At 46.8% G+C, this 23,243-nt stretch overlaps 1 protein-coding gene across 1 annotated transcript; it reads right to left on the reverse strand.

The window, feature by feature from the left end:
• Positions 1 to 1,658: 1,658 nt before the first annotated feature.
• LOC119954377 (uncharacterized protein C17orf98-like) lies at positions 1,659 to 13,186 on the reverse strand. Its single transcript, XM_038779574.1, has 3 exons — positions 12,929 to 13,186; positions 10,025 to 10,124; positions 1,659 to 2,144 (listed from the first exon to the last, which is right to left on the reverse strand). Exons 1-3 carry the CDS (start codon positions 13,160 to 13,162, stop codon positions 1,987 to 1,989), a joined length of 492 nt encoding a protein of 163 aa, XP_038635502.1. The 5' UTR covers positions 13,163 to 13,186; the 3' UTR covers positions 1,659 to 1,986.
• Positions 13,187 to 23,243: the final 10,057 nt, after the last annotated feature.

Genomic DNA, 23,243 nt, shown 5'->3' on the forward strand with positions numbered 1-23,243 from the left:
CTTGATGGGCCAAATGGCCTTCTTCTGCGCTGTAGGGATTCTATGTCCCCAAATTGATAGGGAATAGTCTGTAATCAACATAATACTCTGACATTTATGACTCCTCTAGTAGGTACTGTAGTTTTAATTGGTCACACAGAATTCACAGTACTGAAAGAGGAGGGCAGCACGGTGGCACAGTGGTTAGCACTCCTGCCTCACGGCGCCGAGGTCCCGGGTTCAATCCCAGCTCTGGGTCTGTGTGGAGTTTGCACATAATCCCCGTGTTTGCTTGGGTCTCTCCCCCACAACCCAAAGATGTGCAGGCTAGGTAGATTGACCACGCTAAATTGCCCCTTAATTAGAAAAAATGAATTGGGCACTCTAAATTTACTTTTAAAACAGATTTTACATTACAATAGTAACTACACTTCAAAATTATGCATCACCAGCCCCGGGTCACTGTCCGTGTGGAGTGTGCACATTCTCCCCGGGTCTGCGTGGGTCTCACCCCGACAACTCAAAGATGTGCAGGCTAGGTGGATTGGCCAGGCTAAATTGCCCCTTAATTGGGAAAAATGAATTGGGTACTCTAAATTTATTTATTTTTTAAAAAGAAAGAGGCCATTCAGCCTAACTGGTCCATGCTGGTACACGTTTGCCAGCCAGAGAATTCTTCCACCCTCTTCATCTCCCTCTATCAAAATGAACTTTCTATTCATTTCTCCCTCACATATTCATCTTCTAATTCCAATTCTCCTCCCATACCTACTGGTGCAGTAAGGCAAACTTTTGTCTCTTTCCATACTTAGTAATTCCTGGAACAGGTCACTAGCCAGAGGCTTATGGGTTGAGGATGTGCCACTCCACAGCAAGTGTGGCTGACCAGGAGTCTCTCCCTCCATCTGCCATCCATTGGCGTGTTGGAAGGTTTTCAGGTTGACTTGCTCAACCTGTTTGGCCGCGTTACGAACACACCTATCATGGCCATCAAGTTCTGGGGTGGGTCTCTAACCCAGAGCTTCCAGCCATAGTGGTTTCACAGCACAGAAAAAGAGGCCCTTTGGCCCACTGTATGCGCGCCGGCCGTCAAGAGGGTTGGGTGGACTCCGTACGATAAAGTAAATTAGCGCGGGCAAGAAAAATGTAATGTATGCACACAACAACTGTTTATAAATAACAGAAAAGCCAATAAAAAGATTTTTTTTTAAAAAAGAGGGTCGGGTGGAGTAATTCCCCAGGCCATATTGGGGAGCCTCAGGCCAAATTGGGGAGGGGGGGGGTCCCCAGGCAATATCGCAGGGGGGGGGGGGGGGGAAGGACTCCCAGGTCATATTGAGGAGGGCAGTCAGGCTGGGAGCAGGACGCCCCATGGTGGGACATGAACCACAACCTTCCAACTTAGAAACAAGAGTTCAGCCTAAAGAGCCTCAGCTGGCATAAAGACAGATGTGACAACCTCAACGTGCAAAATCTGGGGCAGGACCAGGAAATGTCGTTTTTGTTGCAATGGTAAAGATTCCTTCACAGGAATCCGCAAACTATTTGCCTTATGCAATCCGCCAAACGTGGAATAATTATTGAAGACATTCTCTATGTTAGAGCAATCTGACATCAAATAAAACTGTTCAAAGCAAGAATACCTCCATGCAGAAATGAAATATCTAATACAGAATAGATAGATTCAAATACAGTTGCAAAGTTCTGCCCCTACACACCTGCTTTATTTTAAGATCTAAGGACTTCTGTATATTTGATTGCACACAATATATTGTTTACATACTGATTATTCTTGATTATCACAGAATTATCATGTTCAATTTGTTTGTCTAGAAGAGGTGAAATTACAACTATTTCAAATGTAGCAACTGATGTATTGATTTTTCAACCCGCCAAATTGTTCGACATCACCGATGGTCCTTGGACGAAGTATGCACTCCTGCTGGTGTTAAAATTTATGCCTTAAGATTTTGCAGCCGCCTGTCTTTTCACTGTTGTGTTCACGTGTTAATGTAATGGGAGACAGGTAATCCGCCCAAAACTGGAAGGATTTTGCCTCAAGCTGGGTGTGGTTCTTCGGAATCCAAACCTTCCATTGTATCCGTTTATTGGCTTGAGGTCTGCCAAAAATCCTCGGTGACCGACTATGTGATCATACGAGTGACCTGCAAAATCAATACAGGCAGAATAAAACCCCAATCTCCTTTTGGCTATGATCTATCGGCCTCACCATGCCTGACTCGGGACTCTGTATCATTTCCATTAAATTGCGCCCATTGCGTTTCACACGAAATCTACGACCTTTCAACCCAACTGGTGCGCATATCGGGGTTCATTCTGCAACAAGGCCTCCTCCCATTTCATTTTTTTAAATATAAATTTAGAGTGCCCAATTCTTTTTTTTCCCCAATTAAGGGGCAATTTAGCATGGCCAATCTACCTACCCTGCACACCTTTGGGTTGTGGGAGCGAAATCCACGTAGACACGGGGAGAATCCTCAATTTCCTCCTCTCATGTGCACCAAGACTCCCTTTAACTAAGTTTCCAGTACACTGTCTGATGATGAGTAGGTGACGAAACCTTCTTCAATTATTTGTTTGATCCTTATATAATTATGCCCATCCCCAACAAGTGTTGGCCAATTAGACCCCCGTGAGCCTCGTGCAATGCGAGCTTCTCCGATGAGAGGTGAGGGCCCTATCAATAGAGTAATGGATGCTAACATGAAAGCTGAGATAGGATAGGAGCAGAGCGAGAGTAGTCCCGGCTGGGACCTGAATGTTCTGTGTATATAGTTTTTTTAAACAATAAATAGTTGGGGCAGCACGGTGGAGCAGAGGGTTAGCCCTGCTGCCTCACGGCGCCGAGGACCCAGGTTTGATCCCGGCTCTGGGTCACTGTCCGTGTGGCGTTTGCACATTCTACCCGTGTCTGCGTGGGTTTCGCCCCCATAGCCCAAAGATGTGCAGGATAGGTGAATTGGCTACGCTAAATTGCCCCTTAATTGGACAAAATGAATTGGGTACTCTAAAAAAATTTTTAAACGAGAAGAGAAAAAAAAACAATAAATTGTTTTGTTCATATTCACCATCTGTGACCACTAAAATTTAACCCAGGTCCTCAGCGACTGTTGAGGAACTTTGGTTGAAAATAAAATGTCTCTGGTTTAGCACACTGGGCTAAATAGCTGGCTTTTAAAGCAGAGCAAGGCAGGCCAGCAGCAAGGTTCAATTCCTGTACCAGCCTCCCCGAACAGGCGCCGGAATGTGGTGACTAGGGGCTTTTCACAGTAACTTCATTTGAAGCCTACTTGTGACAATAAGCGATTTTCATTTTTTTAATTTCTTCAGAACATGGGTCTAATCCTGGAAAGTATAATTGAAAATGTGAAGTCTGGGGCAACACGGTGATGCAGTGGTTAGCACTGCTGCCTCACGGCGCAGTGCCTAGGTTCGACCCCGGCCCCGGATCACTGTCCGTGTGGAGTTTGCACATTCTCCCCATGTCTGCTTGGGTCTCACCCCCCACAACTCAAAAAGATGTGCAGGGCAGGTGGATTGGCCGCGCTAAATTGCCCCTTAATTGAAAAAAAAAAGAACTAGCTATTTTAAAATGAGAAAAAGATGGGTGAAGACAATTTGAGGTCCCTGAACAGTCATGGGATTTTATTTTTTTAAATATAGAGTGCACAATTCATTTTTTCCAGTTAAGGGGCAATTTAGCGTGGCCAATCAATCTACCCTGCATATCTTTGGGTTGTGGGGGCGAAACCCACGCAGACACGGGGAGAATGTGCAAACTCCACACAGAAACTGACCCTGAGCTGGGATCGAACCTGGGACCTCGGCACCGTGAGGCAGCAATGCCAACCACTGCGCCACCATGCTGCCCTGTCATGGGAATTTATAATGAGGAACAAGGAAATGGATGACCAATTAAATACATAATTTGGTTCTGTATTCACAAAGGAGGCCACAAATAACGTATCAGAAATGTTGGGAAACACAGGGTTTGGTGAGAAGAAGGAAATGAGTATTAGTAGCAATATGGTGTTGAGGAAATGATGGGATTGAAGGCCAATAAATCCTCAGGACCTGATAATCTGCATCCCAGAGTGCTTAAAGCAGTGGCCCCAGAAGTAGTGGATGTGTTGGTGGTCACCTTCTAAGATTCTGTCGACTCTGGAACAGTTCCTACAGATTGGACGGTAACTAATGTAAACCCACTAGTAAAAAGGGAGAGAACGCTGTCCGTGTGGAGTTTGCACATTCTCTCCGTGTCTGTGTGGGTTTCGCCCACACAACCCAAATATGTGCAGGGTGGCTGGATTGGTCACGTTAAATTGCCCCTTAATTGGAAAAATTGAATTGGGTACTCTAAATTTTTAAAAAAGGGAGAGAAAACATGGAATAATAGACAAGTCAGCCTGATATTGGTTATGGAGAAAATGCTAGACTCTATTCAAAAAGATATAATAGCAGAGCACTTGAAACACATTGGCAGGATTGGACAGAGTCAGCATAGATTTACAAAAGGGAAATCATGCTTGAGAAATCTACTGGAATTTTTCGAGAATGTGACTAGTACAGATTCTCTCCGTGTTTGCATGGGTTTTGCCCCCACAACCCAAAGATGTACAGGCTAGGTGGATTGGCCACGCTAGATTGCCCCTTAATTGGAAAAAATGAATTGGGTACTCTAAATTTATAAAGATAAAAGAGAATGTGACTAGTAGAGTATTTGGTATTTCAGAAGGCTTTCGACAAAGTCCCACATAATATATTAGCGTGTAAAATCAAAGCGCATGGGAACGGGATAGTGTATTGAGATGGATAGAAAATGGGTTGGCAAACAGGAAACAAAGTGTAGGAATAAATGGGTCTTTTTCCAAATGGCAGGCAGTGACTAGTGGGGTACCGCAGGGATCAGTGGTAGGACCCCATGATTTAGATGAGGGAAATAAACGTGGGGCGCAATTCTCCGCTCTCACGAAAATTCGGAGAATAGCGGGCGGCGTAAATTTTTACGGACACGCTGGTCCGACGCCCTCCCGCTATTCTCCCCCCCCCCCCACGCCCGCCTCCCGACACGAATCGCTGCCCACCGTTTTTTTACGGCGAGCAGCGATTCTCTCCTGGCCGATGGGCCGATTTCCAAGGCCTTTACGGCCGTTTTTACAAGCGTAAAACACACCTGCTCTGACCGTTCGTAAAAACGGCCGTAAAGTCCCGTTCTCGGGAACCATGACACCGATTGGCACGGCCGGGTGCCATGGGCCCGCGATCGGTGCCCACCGATCGCGGGCAGCGGGTACTTACCCCGCACACTCTTTCTCCCTCCGCCGCCCCGATGGATCCATCCGCGGGGCTTCTGCGGGGCATAACGGCCCGCGCATGCGCGGGTTTCACGCACAAGCGCGATGACATCATCCGCGCATACGCGGATTGGAGTCGTCCAATCCGCGCATACGCGGCTGACGTCATCTGACGCGTCAGCCGTCGCTAACTTTGGCTAGCGGGCTTAACGAAATTCGTTAAGCCCGCGATGCCGGAGTTCACAGCCGCGCGATGCTAGCCCCGACCGGGGAGATGAATCGGTTCCCGGTCGGGGGGGCGGAGGCTGGCGTCAAACGCGCCCGTTTTTGACGCCAGCTTCCCGAGTTTTCGTAACTCGGGAGAATCGCGCCCGTGATGTCTCAAAATTTTCAGATGACACAAAGCTGGGTGGGAGGGTGAGCTGTGAGGAGGATGCAGAGTTGCTTCGGTGTGATTTGGTCAAAATAAGTGAGTGGGCAAAAACATGGCAGTTGCAGTATAATGTGGATAAATGTGTGATTAGGGGCTGGTTTAGCACAGTGGGCTAAACAGCCGACTTGTAATACAGAACAATGCCAGCAGCGCAGGTTCAATTCCAGTATCGGCCACGCCGAACAGGTGCTGGAATGTGGCGACGAGGGGCTTTTCACAGTACCTTCATTGAAGCCTACTTGTGACAATAAGCGATTATTATTATCCATTTTGGTAGCAGAAACAGGAAGTGATCTTAATGGCTATAGATTGGGAATGTGAGGGGCAGCATGGTGGTGCAGTGGGTTAGCCCTGCAGCCTCATGGCGCCGAAGTCCGAGGTTCGATCCCAGCTCTGGGTCACTGTCCGTGTGGAGTTTGCACGTTCTCCCCGTGTTTGCGTGGGTTTTTCCCCTACAACCCAAAGATGTGCAGGCTAGGTGGATTGGCCACGCTAAATTGCCTCTTAATTGGAAAAAAGGAATTGGCTACTCTAAATTTATTTTTTTTTAAAAGAAAGAAGGGAATGTGCACGAGACCTGGGTGTAGTTGTACACCTGTATGCTGAAGGTAAGCATGCACCTGCAGCAGGTGGTAAAGAAGGCAAATGGTATATTGGCCTTCATAGCGAGAGGATTCGAGGACAAGAACAAGGATGTCTTGCTGCAATTATACAGGGCCTTGGTGAGACCACGCCTGGAATACTGTGTGCAGTTTTGGTCTCCTTATCTGAAGAAGGTGTTCTTGCTCTAGATGGAGTGAGTGCAGAGCTTTACCAGGCTGATTCCTGAGATGGCAGGACTGACATATGAGGAGGAATTGAGTCAGTTAGGATTATATTCACGAAGAATGAGGGAGGATCTCATATAAACCTATAAAATTCTAATCGGACGAGACAGGGTGGATGTAGGAAGGATGTTCCCAATGGCTGGGGACTCCAGAGCCAGGGATCACAGTCTAAGGACATGGGAGGAACCATTTAGACTGAGATGAGGAGAAATATATTGACCCAGAGAGTGGTGAGCCTGTGGAATTCACTAGCACAGAAAGCAGTTGAGGCTATTGTATGTTTTCAAGAAGCAGCTAGATATAGCTCTTGCCGCTAAAGTAACCAAAGGATATGGGGGAAAGTGGGAACATGTTACTGAGGGATGATCAGCAGTGATCATAATGAATGGCGGAGCAGGCCCAAAGGGCCGAATGGCCTCATCATGCTCCTATTTTCTATGTTTCTATACTTAAAAAATAAAAGACCATTCAATGTCTTTGCCCGTCAACTTATTTCAAAAAAGGTGATGCAATACCTGATAGAAGCTAATAATGAGATACATCATGGGACAATGATAACCAGACACAAGCTGTTGTTACATCATGTTGTTCGGCACCAAATGACCCTGCCATTGAATTCAATGGCTATTATCCAAGCTCACTGGGAACTACCAACATTGCGTTAATGTGTACATTCGGACTCACTAGTATGGTTAATGTGAGAATGCAATTCTTTTGTTACCAACTACAGGTTGTTTTTCTGCAGTGCTGCCCTAATTAGACCCTCTCATGCTCATCTTCCCTCAGAAAATTACAAAGACATTTTTTAAATGTCTCTTGGTATCCAACAGTTCTTTGTTTTTGTTATACATTTTGTGTTGAAGTGAAGATCGCTGGTGTTGGAGAACTGAACGCTCTCCATTCCAGACCTACATGCCGCAGCACCCAAGTTTAGAGTTTCGATCATATCTGTCTTGTCGGAGGTTCCTTCTTAACCCTTCTATGTAGATGTTATCTGTGAATAAAGTGGCACAGTTCTTCTGTGTCATGAACAAAGAGGAAGTTAATTTCTTTGGGAAAGCAGTTTTCACATTTGATTATTTTCCTGCAACCATCTCAACCTGCCAAACTTCAGAAAAGTTTGGAAAAATCATTAGTACAGAAAATTATTAAAACTGTTTCTTGGGGCGGCACGGTGGCACATTGGTCACTGTCCGTGTGGAGTTTGCACATTCGCCCCGTGTCTGTGTGGGTTTCACCCCCACAACCCAAAGATGTGCAGGGTAGGTGGATTGGCCACGCTAAAATTGCCCCTTAAATGGAGAAAAAATATTTGGGTACTCAAAATTTTTTTTTTAACTGTTTCTTAATTCGATTTCATTGGACAAACGCTTCCAGCTGGGAGGAACCTTGAAAGTTCATAAGCATACTACTGCAAATGCTGGAGATCGGAAATAATAGCAGAAAATATTGAAAATACTCAATGGATCAGACAGCATCTGTGGAGACATGACAAAAGTAGAGTTTCAGCAAAAACGGCAACTCCGGTGAAATAAGCTTTCTTTTCTGTATCCTTTTTAAAAATAAATTTAGATTACCCTATTAATTTTTTCCAATTAAGGGGCAATTTAGTGTGGCCAATCCACCTACTTTGCACATCTTCGGGTTGTGGGGGCGAAACCCACACAGACACGGGGAGAATGTGCAAACTCCACACGGACAGTGACCCAGAGCCAGGATCGAACCTGGGACCTCGGCGCTGTGAGACAGCAGGGCTAACCCACTGCGCCACCATGCTGCCCTCTTTTCTGTATCCTAACTGCACTCATGAGCCCCATTCATGCTCTTGTGAAACTAATTAAGCTGGGAGGTGCTTTGACTCAACAGTATTGAAATTCTGGAATGCATAAGGGAAAGAAAACAAAGCTTAGTCAGCTCCTGTAACATATAGATATAGTCAGTTAACATTTTGGTGGGACCCTTCGTCACATGTTTTCTAAACTCACTATGTTAAAGTAATAGTGCGAACTACCATCCGTCTGAATGCTGGACAAATGTCGCTAAGATTTTACAAGTTTGAGGGCTTTTAAAAAATGTATTTTTGTCATATGAGATATGGGTATCTTGAATGGTCACCTCGCTAGATAACTCAATAATTTTGTAAGCCTTCATCCTTACTGGCCATTGTATTCCCTCATTCTGACTGAAAAATTCATAAGAACATAAGAACATAAAAACTAAGAGCAGGAGTAGGCCATCTGGCCCCTCGAGCCTGCTCCGCCATTCAATGAGATCATGGCTGATCTTTTGTGGACTCAGCTTCACTTTCCGGCCCGAACACCATAACCCTTTATTCCTTCATTCTTCAAAAAACTATCTATCTCTATCTTGAAAACATTTAGTGAAGGAGTCTCAACTGCTTCACTGGGCAAGGAATTCCATAGATTCACAACCCTTTGGGTGATGAAGTTCCTGCTAAACTCAGTCCTAAATCTACTTCCCCTTATTTTGAGGCTATGCCCCCTAGTTCTGCTTTGACCCGCCAGTGGAAACAACCTGCCCGTATCTATACTATCTATTCCCTTCATAATTTTATATGTTTCTATAAGATCCCCCCCCCCCCCCCCCCCCCCCCCCCGCATCCTTCTAAATTCCAACAGTCCCAGTCTACTCAACCTCTCCTCCTAATTCAACCCCCTTAACTCTGGGATTAACCTAGTGAAGCTCCTCTGCACACCCTCCAGCACCAGTATGTCCTTTCTCGGGTAAGGAGACCAAAACTGAACACAATACTCCAGACTTGGCCACACGAACACCTTATACAGTTATCAAGTCTCATTGCGCTGTCTGCAAATGGACCTCAAGATTATCCAGCTCCCTGACTTCTTTGAACTTCCTTGAACATCCTTGCTGCTCGCAACGTGAAGCTGTCAAAGCATTAATTCACTTAGGAATTACGAGTTGGAAAAGTGGACCACGGTCCATCTAGTTTGATTTCTGCCAATCTTCTAGTTACATGATATAAAAATAATAGTTATTCACTAACCATAGCAAACTTGGTGCCAAACTAGGCACTGTTTATTGAGTTACCTCATTATCTGCCCAACATTTCTGTTGTATTCCTTTCTTTTCTACCTTTCTGGTATCTTGCAGTATGAATTGTGGCCCATAGGTCAAGTTTCTCAACACTAGCATCTTCTCTATTTTATCAGATAAATCTCTGGGATTGCATCCAAATTTCCTGCACTATCTGGATGGACAGGAACTAATTGGAGGGTCAGATGCTGTTGTTTGAAAGCAGACACCCTGATTTGCCTTGGATCTAACCCTTGTTTGCAAAACCCTTTGTTCTAGACCCAAACAATTAGTTTGGGACCAATGCTTCCGAAGCCAATTCTGCCCCCTTTGAAATATCTGATATATACTGAAAACAGAATCAAGAAATATTACATCTGAATTATTTTTGTTCAGAAGGATTTAAAACTACGTACCTGCTCCATATACATTTCTCTTGGAAAGGTACCTTTGAGCTGGTCCATATTTGTAAAAATAGTCCACAAGCCAGCCACTGCTCGATGTCCCACCATGATCCTAACAAAGATTATTTATTGATTAAATTGACTTAATGAGTTGAAACAGCAAACTAAATAGTATGCTGTTTCGCTTTTAACTTTAACATAACTTTTTTTCATTCTCCATCCTCCCTTCCCCCATTTTGAAGTCTATACCATCTCCCCATTTTCTCCTAAGGATGTTGAGTATTGTCCCAAAGGCGTTGGTTTTCCTTGTTTCTCGCTCAAGAAAGCATTTTATTATGCAATGCCGTAACGATGAGCATTAACTTGAGTCTATGTCCTTCAGGTGAATGAAAACTGAGGTTGATTCTATCTGCACTCGAAAACCACGCACACTTTCCACTGTACAGTGATCAGGAATGGAAACTAATATTGGCATTCCCACCCATCCTTGATGCCATTCCCACCTCAGGTAAAGAAGCACAGCACAGGATGTGAGCTTCGTGTTGGTGTGCATGGTTCAGTTTCACACAAGGTAATATGCTGAGCATCTGAACCATTGAGGAAGATTTTAATATGACCTCACTATGTTTAACTGCAACTTAATATACTGGGGCCAAAACCACAACTGAGCTCTTGCATTTGTACTTCTGTTCCACCATGAGGTAGATGCAATGGTACTTTTACTTTAGCATAAACCATGTGCAATCGAGATACATTTATAGAACACAGGTGATGGGGTATGGTCGGTAAACTGCAATTTGGATCCATTCCATAGGCCTGGGGTGAACTTTGCTTGCTGACTGGCAGGGTTCAGTTTACACTGAGTCTGACCTGCTCCGTTCGATAACATTTCAAACGCATTTAAAGGAAAATGATTAAAATGACTGCTGAGATTCTGACCAGTTTGCTCAATGACTCAGAGGCTCTAGAAATTGTCACACAGAACAGACTGCTTACAGATTTCTTCCTGGTTTGTTGTAAGGTTGGTGGCAAGGAGTGCTACAATCGGCTTCAGCATCATTAATTAAGAAGGGTGAAACCCAGCCAGAAACCTATCCAACAACCCAATGTGTATGTGAGGAAAGGGATGGTTACGTTATTAGGCTAACAATCCATAGACAAGGATTAATTCAGAGATCTGTGGTCAGATACAAACTCATTACGGACACACACAGAAATTCATCCCAAGTAGGAGGAAACATGCTAAGGGGAGGTCGAGGCATCCATGGCTGAAGAGGGAAGTCAAAGACATCATAAAAGCAAAAGATAAAGCATACAAAGTGGCGAGGATTAGTGGGAAGCTAGAGGATTGGGGAGCCTTTAGAAGGAGCAGAGGGCAACTAAAAAAGTAATAAGGGGGGTGAAGTTGAAATATGAGTGTAAGCTAGCTAGTAATATAAAAGAAGATAGCAAGAGTTTTTTTCAATATATAAAAAGTACACAAGAGGCAAGAATAGACATTGGACCACTGGAAAATAAGGCTGCTGAAGATATAGTAATAGGAAACAAAGAAATGGCAGAGAAACTGAATAGTTACTTTCCATCAGTCTTCATGGTGGAAGACACCAGTGGGATACCAGAACTCCAAGAGAGTCAGGGGCAGAGGTGAGAGTAATGGCCATTACTAAGGAGAAGGTTCTGGGGAAACTGAAAGGTCTGAAGGTGGATAATTCACCTGGACCAGATGGACTACACCACAGGTTCTAAAAGAGATAGCTGAGGAGATTGTGGAGGCATTGGTGTTGATCTTTCAAGAATCACTGGCGACAGGGAGGGTCCCAAAGGACTGGAAAATGGCTAATGTAACACCCCTGTTTAAGAAGGGAGTGAGGCAGAAGATGGGAAATTATAAGCCGGTTAGCCTGATTTTGTTTGTTGGTAAGATCTTAGAGTCTATTATTAAGGATCAGATTGCGGGGTACTTTGAAGTGCATGATAAAATAGGACTAAGTCAGCACACCTTCATCAAGGGGAGGTCATGCCTGACAAATCTGTTAGAATTCTTTGAGGAGGTAGGGTAACAAGGAAGTTAGACAATGGAGAGAACCAGTGGAGGTGTTCTATTTAGATTTCCAGAAGGCTTTTGACAAGGTGCCGTATAGGAGGCTGTTAGATAAATTAAGAGCCCATGGTGTTCAGGGTAAGATCCCGGCACGGATAGAGGATTGGCTGACTGATAGAGGGCAGAGAAAGAGAGGGGATAAAGGGGTTGTTTTCAAGATGGGCAGCCGGTGACTAGTGGTGTGCCTCAGGGCTCGGTGTTGGAACCACAACTTTTCACAATATACATTACCGATCAGGAAGAAGGAACTGAGGGCACTGTTGCTAAGTTTGCAGATGATACAAAGATATGCAGAGGGACAGGTTGTGTTGAGGAAGCGGGGGGCTGCAGAAGGACTTGGACAGGCGAGGAGAGAGGGCAAGGAAGTGGCAGATGGAATACAATGTGGAAGAGTGTGAGGTTGTGCACTTTGGTGTCTGTCTGTGTTTCCTCCGGGTGCTCAGGTTTCCTCCCACAGTCCAAATGTGTGCAGGTTAGGTGGACTGGCCGTGTTAAATTTCCCCTTAGTGTCCAAATGGTTAGGTAGGGTTCCACGGATAGGGCAGGGGCGTGGGTCTAGGAAGGGGTGCTCTTTTGAAGGGTCAGTGCCAACTCGAGGGGCCGAATGGCCTCCTTCTGCACTGTAGAAATTCTATGATTTATGAATGAAAACCTTCCACAGCACTGTCTGTGAGAGGTGCAGGGGTTGCTTTCAGTGAATTAGATTTTTACTGTGTGGCCAATTGGATCCTGCCTGGCTGATCCAGCCGCCAGGTGAGTGGACAGCGTGGGCATCAGCTCAGCTCTTCTTCGGAAGTGCAAACTCGCGAAGGTACCTGGTTGGTCCTCCTCAGAAGCTTTCTCATTTCCCTGTTCTGAAAGTTGAACATCGTGGCGGGGTCAGATTGAGCGTTGTAAGGCGGGATAACGTCGCACAGTTTGGGGTTGACTTTGCCATAGCCGCTGGCGGTGGAGGCGACCGCCACGCCGTCTAAAATGAAACCTCTTTCCTTTTTGAAATATTCATAATCCAGGCAGCAGACCCCAGTGGGACAGGGAGGTTTGTTCATGATTACAGCACCGGGTCAGGTATGGGCTCAATCCTGTAAACCAGGTATAACCAGCCCAACCCCAGCTGCTAATGTCACAGGGCGCCTCACTGTTACGTTTCCATAAACTTTGCAACCAGCGATTTTTTTACAACTAGCAATCTCGGTGCAAATTAATATTTCCGTAATTTTGAACTGAACATTTCTTTCATCACACAGAAGCTAGCGCTAGTTTACATTATTTTATTTTTTTTTAAATTTAGAGTACCCAATTTTTCTCCCAATTAAGGTGCAATTTAGCATGGCCAATCCACCTACCCTTTCTTTTAGTAAGAAGTCTTACAACACCAACTTAAAGGCTAACAGGTTTCTTTCAAACACTAGCTTTCGGAGCACTGCTCCTACCTCAGGTGAATGAAGAGATATGTTCCAGAAACATATATATATATAGACAAAGTCAAAGATGCCAGACAATGCTTAGAATGCGAGCATTTGCAGGTAATTAAGTCTTCACAGAGCCAGAGATAGGGGTAACCCCAGGTTACAGAGGTGTGAATTGTCTCAAGCCGGGACAGTTGGTCGGATTTCGCAAGCCCAGGCCAGATGGTGGGGGGTAGATGTAATGAAAAATGAAAATCGCTTATTGTCACGAGTAGGCTTCAATGAAGTTACTGTGAAAAGCCCCTAGTCGCCACATTCCGGCGCCTGTCCGGGGAGGCTGGTACGGGAATTGAACCGTGCTGCTGGCCTGCTTTAAAAGCCAGCAATTTAGCCCAGTGAGCTAAACCAGCCCCTATGCGACATGAATCCCAGCCATACTCATGTGTGCGGAACTTGGCTATAAATTTCTGCTCGGCGATTTTGCGCTTCACGCGTTCTGAAGGCCGCCTTGAGCCTAAACCCTGGCCCATAACACTTCATTGCAGTGTTAATGTAAGCCTACTTGTGACAATAAAGATTATGATTATATGAACAGACGGGGTATAGGATACAAACGGTTTGTCTAGATAGGACACATGATCGGCACAGGCTTAGGGGGTCTGTTTCTGTACTGTTCTTTGTTCTGCCCCCTGTCCCCTGAAGGCTTACCCGGACATCAGAGACCTTGACTGCTGAAGTGTTCCCCTGGAAGGGAACATTCCTGCCTGGCGATTGTCGAGCGAAACAAACCTGTTGGACTTTAACCTGGTGTTGTAAGGCTTCTTACTGAGCTCAGCCCAGTCCAATGACGGCTTTTTTTTAGAAATTACAATGCAGGAGGCCATTCGGCCCATCGGGTTTGCACCGGACCTTGGAAAGAGCAACCTACCCAAGCCCACACCTCCACCCTATCCCTGTAACCCAATAACCCCACACAACCTTTTTGGACACTTAGGGCAATTTAACATGGCCAATCCACCTAACCTGCACATCTTTTGGACTGTGGCAGGAAACTGGAGGAAACCCACAGAGAACGTGCAGATTCCGCACACTGACCCAAGCCTGGGACTGTGGTGCTGTGAAGCATACCTTGCACATCTTTTATTGGGTGGTGGGGGTGAGACCCACACAGACATGGGGAGAATGTGCAAACACCACACGAACAGTAACCCAGGGGTGGGATCGAACCCGGGTCCTCAGTGCCATGAGGCAGGAGTGCCACCAAGCCGCCCGTCAGTTTGCAGTTTTAAGCGGCACTTAGACCATTGCACTCATTGTGAACCTTCCTGTGAGGAGGGATATCTTACCAAGTACTTATCGATCAACACGGCTACAGAGAAAGATTAGCAACACCCAGAATTCAACCAGCCACTGATAACCATATGGTGGAAGTGGGAAATTATAAAAAATACTAATTTTTAGATTTGTTTTTTATCCTACCCTCCGTACAATATATTGTCCATAGGCAATTTAAGTACTGCACTATTTAAGCCTCACTTTGTACAAGTTCTTCCCCAAGCCACACATCATCCTAACACCGCTTCACTGTGGCTGAATCAAAATCCCAAACCCCAGCACTTGACCAGAACACACACAAACGGGTTCTTCCCGGAGGTGCAGGAAAAATGTTAACGGTGCCAGGGAGGCCCAGCCAACCCCAGGTTCTGGTACTGTCCCTGATTTGTTCGGTTCTGGACAACCTTTTTGGAGTACATGTTCAAGGCGGGAGGGGTGAGCAAGGAGCCATGACCACTAGTTGCAGTCTTTGGGGGTATCGGAACCAGAACTCTTTACTGGGAGAGGCCATTGCCCTAGCCTCCCTGATCGCCTACTGGAGACTCCTGCTTGGCTCCGGAACCGCAGTGCCACCCAAGGTCACGGACCGGCCGTCCGACTTAGCGGTCTTGCTTAAATTGGAAAAAATAAAATTCTCCATTCGAGGAAGGCTTCCACAACACGTGGAAGCAATTTGCCAACCTGTTCCAAGACCAGTTTGTGGCCAACAACCAATGGGGGGGGGGGGGGGGGGAGAAGAGGGATGGGGAGAAAGGACCATGACTGAAACATAATGGAAGAGGGGGTAGGGTAGAGGGACAGAGGGCAGAACAAAGAACAGTACAGGAACAGTACTGAGCCTAGGCTTGAGCCGATCACGTGTCCTATCTGGATAAACTGCTTGTATCCTATACCCCGTCTGTTCGTCTAATCTTTATTGTCACAAGTAGGCTTACATTAACACTGCAATGAAGTGAAGGCCACCTGGGGTGGCCACGCCCCGATTCCAAAATGGATACTCGCAAAGAATGCAGGGAGAAATGGACAGCACTAGAAAAACAAGCAGGTACAAGGTTTCCTGTGGATTGGAACTTGCAGAGCCCAGACAGAACTGAAACTACAAGCCATTAGCATAGTAATGAGCTATCTCCGGGGGACAAAAGAGAAACATTTAAACAATCGGTAACAGGGCAGACTCCCCGGCGCCAGTGGAGACTAAAACAAAGGCAGGCCAACGGTTACCTAGCAACACGTGGTTAACGGTTGCCCAGCGATCGGGGAACGACCCCGTTATTGGAGAGAATCGATACAAACGATTGGGACATGGTCCAATTAATTGGGACCAAGTCTAGGGTCCGCCCAGAAGGGTGCGAAACCCTGTGGACTATAAAGCAGAGTCCCCAAGGTCAGTTCGCTCTCTTATTCTTCTCCGTCACCTTCACCTTGGCCTTTGGCTCTCAGCGGCGAGAGGCCCGCCAAGCACCAGCCAAGTAAGTCTAAGGTCAACGCACGCTACGAGATAGGCGCTCCTAGCTACTATTCTATACCAGTTCGAAGCCAGCAATATCAGAACCGGACAACGGCCATTGTTCCTCTGACTGAGTGGGCCCCCCGAAGCTAAGTATAGGCTTTTAGTAGTAGTTGTAGTTTAGCGAGTAGAGTTTGTGCATGAGTAATAATTGACTGTGTGTGTAAATAAATGTGTATTGATTTCAAACTTACTAACTGGTTTAGCGAGTCATTGAACAGTATTCGGTTTTGAACCTTGGGGTGGTATCAGAAAGATACCTAGCGACTCTTGAGCAAAGATAATTAAAACATGGAAATTAAGGGAAAGCATAACGAGCAGCATTTACTCGCGACTCTGGTGGGACTCGACTTAGAAGTGGCCCCCCCACTCCGAGAGAACCCAAAATTTGAATTAGAAATCCAATTGGAAACAGAAAACCACAAGTGTTTAAGCAGTACTGATCAATCCTCCAGAATTCGGAAGTGTGTTATTTGCATGCGTATTAACAGGGATATAAAGTAAACCTGAGAGATTTTGTTGCATAAAACTGTCAGGAGTTTTGTAGGCCGGAAATTAGCGTAGGCCGTACCCGTGTTTACATCACCGCTTTATCACCCCCTGTTCCAAATTTAGTAACGAACCCAGATATAGGAAAAATGGCAATGAAGGCAATGGAACGCCTTATGAACCCACAGGAATTCGAGGTCGCAGTGACCAGCAGAGTAGGACAGTGTACCGTTTGGGAAGATGAAATTAGGATGTACCTCAAAGGGAGGCCCTTAGGGGCCTCACGGTAGCATGGTGGTTAGCATCAATGCTTCACAGCTCCAGGGTCCCAGGTTCGATTCCCGGCTGGGTCACTGTCTGTGTGGAGTCTGCACATCCTCCCCGTGTGTGCGTGGGTTTCCTCCGGGTGCTCCGGTTTCCTCCCACAGTCCAAAGATGTGCGGGTTAGGTGGATTGGCCATGATAAATTGCCCGTAGTGTAAGGTTAATGGGGGGATTGTTGGGTTACGGGTATACGGGTTACGTGGGTTTAAGTAGGGTGATCATTGCTCGGCACAACATCGAGGGCCGAAGGGCCTGTTCTGTGCTGTACTGTTCTATGTTCTATGTTCTATGAAAGGATGGCCCCTTTGGAGCAAATTTTGCGCGAATGAAGAAACAGGTCCCGGGAGTATAGGACATACTTGGTGGGAGAACCTGATAGAGATCCACAAGAAGAGCTTGGGAAAAGCTCACAAGCCAATGGCAATCGTGTCCTGCCTGGCACAATTGCAAGGCACAGAGGAGGTCGTTAGGACGCTCCGTAGAGAGATAGAGGAGAGAGATAGAACGAGTAAGGTAGATGTGAGCGAGATAGAGAGAGAGAACAGCGAGTTAAGAGAGAAGCTAGCAGCAAAAGACAGAGAGGTGGGTGATGCCAAGAGGGCACACCAGTCTTGTCTGGCACACTTCAGCAGCTTCCACACCCAGAATGACAAGGCCGACCAGGACACACAACGTGCGGTCTTGGTAAGACAAGAAACAGAACAGCAGGTAGAAGCATTCCAGAAACAGTGCAATGCCTTAAAAGCAGCCCTACGAGCACTCCATGCTTCCACAACGGAACAGAGGCAGAGCTCGGTAGACCACGCAAAGTGCCGGAAGCAGAATTGCAATCCCTGCTTTCAGTTCAAAATGGCTTTCAGAGCACATTCGGACCCCAACTAGATCAGGAAAACGGCCCCGATTGGCAAGAATTAAACGAAACAGCCCATAGATACGTACATGGAGCATGTGCGCAGGAGAAGCCCCAGAAAAGGAGAGCACCCCATCCCCCCCACTGAACAGGCAACACACACCCCCATGAATCCGGTAACCACACACCGCAGAGCCGCAGCAGACGGAGACACAGATTTCCTGTACACAACTCCCTTAACCGTGACCCAATTACGGGACGCGTGTGAGAAAATCACACCATTCCTCCCCACTTCAGACCCCCACCAATTCTTCGCTAGGGTAAAACAGCAGGCCACCATGTACGGCCTGGACGAGAGAGAGCAGATAAAGCTCACAGTTTTGAGCCTCGAACCTTCAGTCGTGGTAGCCCTTCCCGACCCACAGAATGTAGGAGGAGGCACCCTAACAGAGATGCACACAGCGATCCTTGATGCGATCGGCTACAACAGAGCAGAGCCGGTAGAAGGCCTAATTAGATGTAGGCAAAAGAAGACAGAGCACCCCACAGCGTTTGCTGGACACTTGTGGATTAATTTCACTGCAGTTTGTGGAGAATTAGCCCGCGCCCAGATAACATGGCAAAATGGACTTGAATCTTAGTCTCTCACGCAACAGAGGCAGGACAGAGAGCTTGCACGAATTATGACCCCTCAGATGAGGCCCACAATGAGAAATGGGTTTTGAAAAGGTTGTCCCGCGCTTTGGAGCAATCCGTTCAGAACAAGACCAATTTTAAGAAAGCAGAGGAAGAGCAGGCAGATGCAGATATTCATACAGTTAAAGCTCACCAGAACCCCGCTGGTTCTAAATGAGAGTAGGAACAGCCCACCCCAGCCCAAATCACAGAAGTGTTACAACTGTGGTCAGTTAGGACACTTTGCACGAGAGTACAACGCGCCACAGAAACTACAGAGAGACCAACAGACAGGCACCCTAAATAGAAATAGGGCAAAGCCGATACATAGTGTTAGCGCCCGTTCAGACCAGGGAGACATGAATGGCACAGACTGACGGTGTTCGGGCTCCCCAACATGGGTCTGCGACACCCTTTGGGATAAGTCCAGCCGACTGGTCGTAGCAGCCAAAGTTTGGGGTCAGCCCGTTGAATTTCTTTGGGACACAGTAGGGTCCCGCACCACACTCAATTCCTCCACAATGTTTCAGAGGGACACGTGGCCCACAACAGACACCATCACCCTCAGCGGCTTTACAGGCCACTTACAGCAGGGACCCATGACAGCCCCCTATCCATACAAATCGGCAAATCACCACAAAGCACCCCATAGTGTTAGTTGATCTGCCCCGCACAGCAGAACACATTTTAGGAATCGAATTTATGAGCTCCCACAACCTTTCATTTGATCCAGTCAACAAATGTGTCTGGAAAATGGCAAAAGCATCACGAGCCCCCGCCACGCTCACAGTAGGAGAATATGCAAATTGGATTAGCTCAGTAGGAGATTACTGGTTTGACCCGAGAACAATTAGTGCAGACAAACAGGTTAGGGCTGTCCTGCAAGATCACAAAGCAGCATTTGCACAGCACAAGCACGACTGTGGCAGAATGGCTGGCTCTGTGCAGATTACAGGTCCTGACCCCAGGCCCCAGAAACAGTACGGATTTCCCCAGGAAGCAGAGGGAGAAATCTCAAAAGTGATAGATAGCTTGTTAGACCAGGGCGTACTGAGATCAGTAGCCTCCACTAATAATGCCCCGATTTGGCCCGTCAGGAAACCGGATGGATCATGGCGACTGACCATTGATTACTGGGAACTGAACAAAGTAACCCCAGCAGCAGCCCCCACCATAGCTACAAGTCCTGAGACCATGTTCAAGCAGGGACTCCGGTCACGATTCTTTACGGTTTTGGACATTAGTAACTGCTTCTGGTCCATTCCATTGGCTAAAGCGTGCCAGTACAAATTTGCCTTCACTTTTAAAGGACAGCAGTATACGTGGACGTGCCTTCCACAAGGCTTCCACAACTCCCCCTCTATTTTCCACCGACAGCTGGCAAATGGATGAGCTAAATTTTCCCGCCCTGAATGTCTGGTCCAGTATGTAGACGACCTGCTACTACAGACAGACACAAAGGCAGAGCACATTTCGCTTCTAGCAGAACTCCTAGGACTCCTAAAAGAAATTGGATATAAGGTAAATCCCAAAAAGAAAAAGTGATATACTTGGGAACAGTTATCACACACGGTAAACGTGAGATCGAGCAGAAAAGGATTGACTCGATTGTCAAATTGCCCCTTCCCCACAATGTCTCAGCCCTCCGGTCATTTTTAGGACTGGTTGGCTACTGCCGAAACCATATTGACAGTTTCGCCACTAAAGCAGCGCCCCTATCCGATCTTCTTAAAAAAAAGGCACCTTGGGAATGGCTTCCGCAACATACAGATGCCGTGGATGCTTAAAAAAGAGCACTCAGCACAGCCCCCGCACTACAGGTCCCAGACCCTCTTTCCCCGTACGCTATCGAAGTAGCAAGCACCGACCGCACCCTTTCGGCTGTGCTCCTCCAAGAATGGAATGACCAGTTAAGACCCGTGGCATACGCCTCAAGAGTATTAGACCCTGTCGAGCAAGGAGTTTCTGCCTGTGAAAGGCACCTGCTCGCAGTTTTTTGGGCAGTACTGTACTTCTCATACATCACAGGACTCAACCCCATCACCATCCTCACAGAACACACCCCAACACAGCTTTTGTTAGACGGCCAACTTAAAGATGGCACAGTCAGCCAAATCTGAGCAGCCCGTTGGACCCTTCTTTTACAGGGACGGGACATCACAGTTAAAAGAACAAAGACCCACACTTTCCTTGCAGACAATTTACAGTACCCAGGAACCCCTCATGAATGTGAGATCATCTCCACATAACACAACACAGGCCCATTCATTTCGAAAACACCTCCCAGGAAGATAGGTAGTTCACCCCAGAGACCCCAACCCACAGACACGTGCGCACCGCTGAAAATCTATGTGGATGGCTCCTCCAGTTTTAGACGGCAAATGCAGAACAGGGTGCGGTATTTATGTAGAAGACGCGCAGGGACGCGCCCTAGAAGAGATCTCCCTAAAGTTGCCAGGACACTTAGGCTCGCAGGCAGCAGAACTGGCAGCAATAGCGTATATAGTAGACCACCCCGACTCGTTCCCCACTCCAGCAGCCTGTATGTCTGTAATAGTTTAACTGAATTCCTACCCCTGTGGGAGACAAGAGGATTTGTTTCCGCAGACGGAAAACCCTTACCATCAGCCCCATTTTAAAGCAGGCAAAGGACAGGAAATACGGAATTGTAAAAGTTCGCAGTCACCACCATTCTTCCCCACCTGGAAATGTTAAAGCAGATGCCCTAGCAAAGGCAGGTTCCAGACATGGTTATTTTTGGAACCCCCAGAAAGCACCCCAGTACACGCAGTTCAGATCTCACAGACCAACATACAGGATTTAGCCCAGTCACAGAAACAGGATGAGAAGCTCAGAGAAGTTTTAACGGGAACCTTCCCAGCCCCTTATGACAAATTTAAGAATTCCATTACCACACATAGAACATAGAACATAGAACATAGAACAGTACAGCACAGAACAGGCCCTTCAGCCCTCAATGTTGTGCCGAGCCATGATCACCCTACTCAAACCCACGTATCCACCCTATACCTGTAACCCAACAACCCCCCCCTTAACCTTACTTTTATTAGGACACTACGGGCAATTTAGCATGGCCAATCCACCTAACCCGCACATCTTTGGACTGTGGGAGGAAACCGGAGCACCCGGAGGAAACCCACGCACACAGGGGGAGGACGTGCAGACTCCACACAGACAGTGACCCAGCCGGGAATCGAACCTGGGACCCTGGAGCTGTGAAGCATTTATGCTAACCACCATGCTACCCTGCTGCCCTGCCATCACACATGACGGTGTGATTCTAAAAGACAGCCTTTATGTAGTTCCAGACCAGGATAGGAACCAACTCATTTGCTTGTTCCATGACAATCATGGACATCAGGGAATTGAACCCACTTTAGCCCACCTCGGACCGCTCTGTTGGTGGCCAGATTTAAAAGCCGATGTAACACACTACGTTGAGAATTGCTTGATCTGTGCCCAGAACAATCCGGACAGATACACAAAGAAGGCTCAACTTATCCACACTCGCCCCATTAATGGTCCATGGACCAATCTCCAGATAGATTTCATTGGACCCCTACCCCCTTGCAGAAACGGATATAAGTATGTGTTGTTGGTCATCAACACCTTCACAAAATGGGTGGTAGCATTTCCATCGCGCACTAATACGGCAAAGACAACGGCAAAAATTCTAAACCACCACATCTTCACGCTTCACGTTGAGGATCACAAGGAGGGAGTGTAGCCACCTGGGGGTGGCCACGTCCCGATTCCAAAATGGATACTCGCAAAGAGTGCAGGGAAAAACGGACAGCACTAGAAAAACAAGCAGGTACAAGGTTTCCTGTGGATTGGAACTTGCAGAGCACAGAACTGAAACTACAAGCCATTAGCATAGTAATGAGCTACCTCCAGGGACAAAAGAGAAACATTTAAACAATCGGTACCAGGGCAGACTCCCCGGCGCCAGTGGAGACTAAAACAAAGGCAGACCAACTGTTACCTAGGGCCCGCCCAACGATCGGGGAATGACCCCGTTATTGGAGAGAATCGATACAAACGATTGGGACATGGTCCAATTAATTGGGACCAAGTCCAGGTTCCGCCCAGAAGGGCGGGAAACCCTGTGGAATATAAAGCAGAGTCACCAAGGTCAGTTCGCCCTCTTATTCTTCTCCGTCATCTTCACTTTGGCTCTCAGCGACGAGAGGCTCGCCAAGCAAGTACGGTCAACGTACGATACGAGATAGGCACTCCTCGCTACTATTCTATACCAGTTCGAAGCCAGCAGTATCAGAACCGGACAACGGCCATTGCTCCTCTGACTGAGTGGGCCCCCCGAAGCTAAGTATAGGCTTTTAGTAGTTGTTGTAGTTTAGCGAGTAGAGTTTGTACGAGTAATAATTGACTGTGTGTAAATAAATGTGTATTGATTTCAAACTTACTAACTGGTGTATCGAGTCATTAATCAGTATTCGGTTTTGAACCTTGTGGTGGTATCAGAAAGATACCTGGTGACTCTTAAGCAAAGGTAATTA

The sequence above is a fragment of the Scyliorhinus canicula genome, chromosome 19 (genome assembly GCF_902713615.1).
Source record: "Scyliorhinus canicula chromosome 19, sScyCan1.1, whole genome shotgun sequence".
NCBI classification, from domain to species: Eukaryota; Metazoa; Chordata; class Chondrichthyes; order Carcharhiniformes; family Scyliorhinidae; genus Scyliorhinus; species Scyliorhinus canicula.

What these genes read in the sequence shown, in the direction of transcription:
- LOC119954377 (XM_038779574.1), bottom strand. Translation starts at nt 13,162, where the DNA reads ATGAACAAACCTCCCTGTCCCACTGGGGTCTGCTGCCTGGATTATGAA. An exon ending in TTCTGAGGAGGACCAACCAG is followed by an intron (nt 10,125 to 12,928) that starts GTACCTTCGCGA and finishes AATCTTTGTTAG; the next exon opens with GATCATGGTGGGACATCGAG. An exon ending in GAGAAATGTATATGGAGCAG is followed by an intron (nt 2,145 to 10,024) that starts GTACGTAGTTTT and finishes TTGATTTTGCAG; the next exon opens with GTCACTCGTATGATCACATA.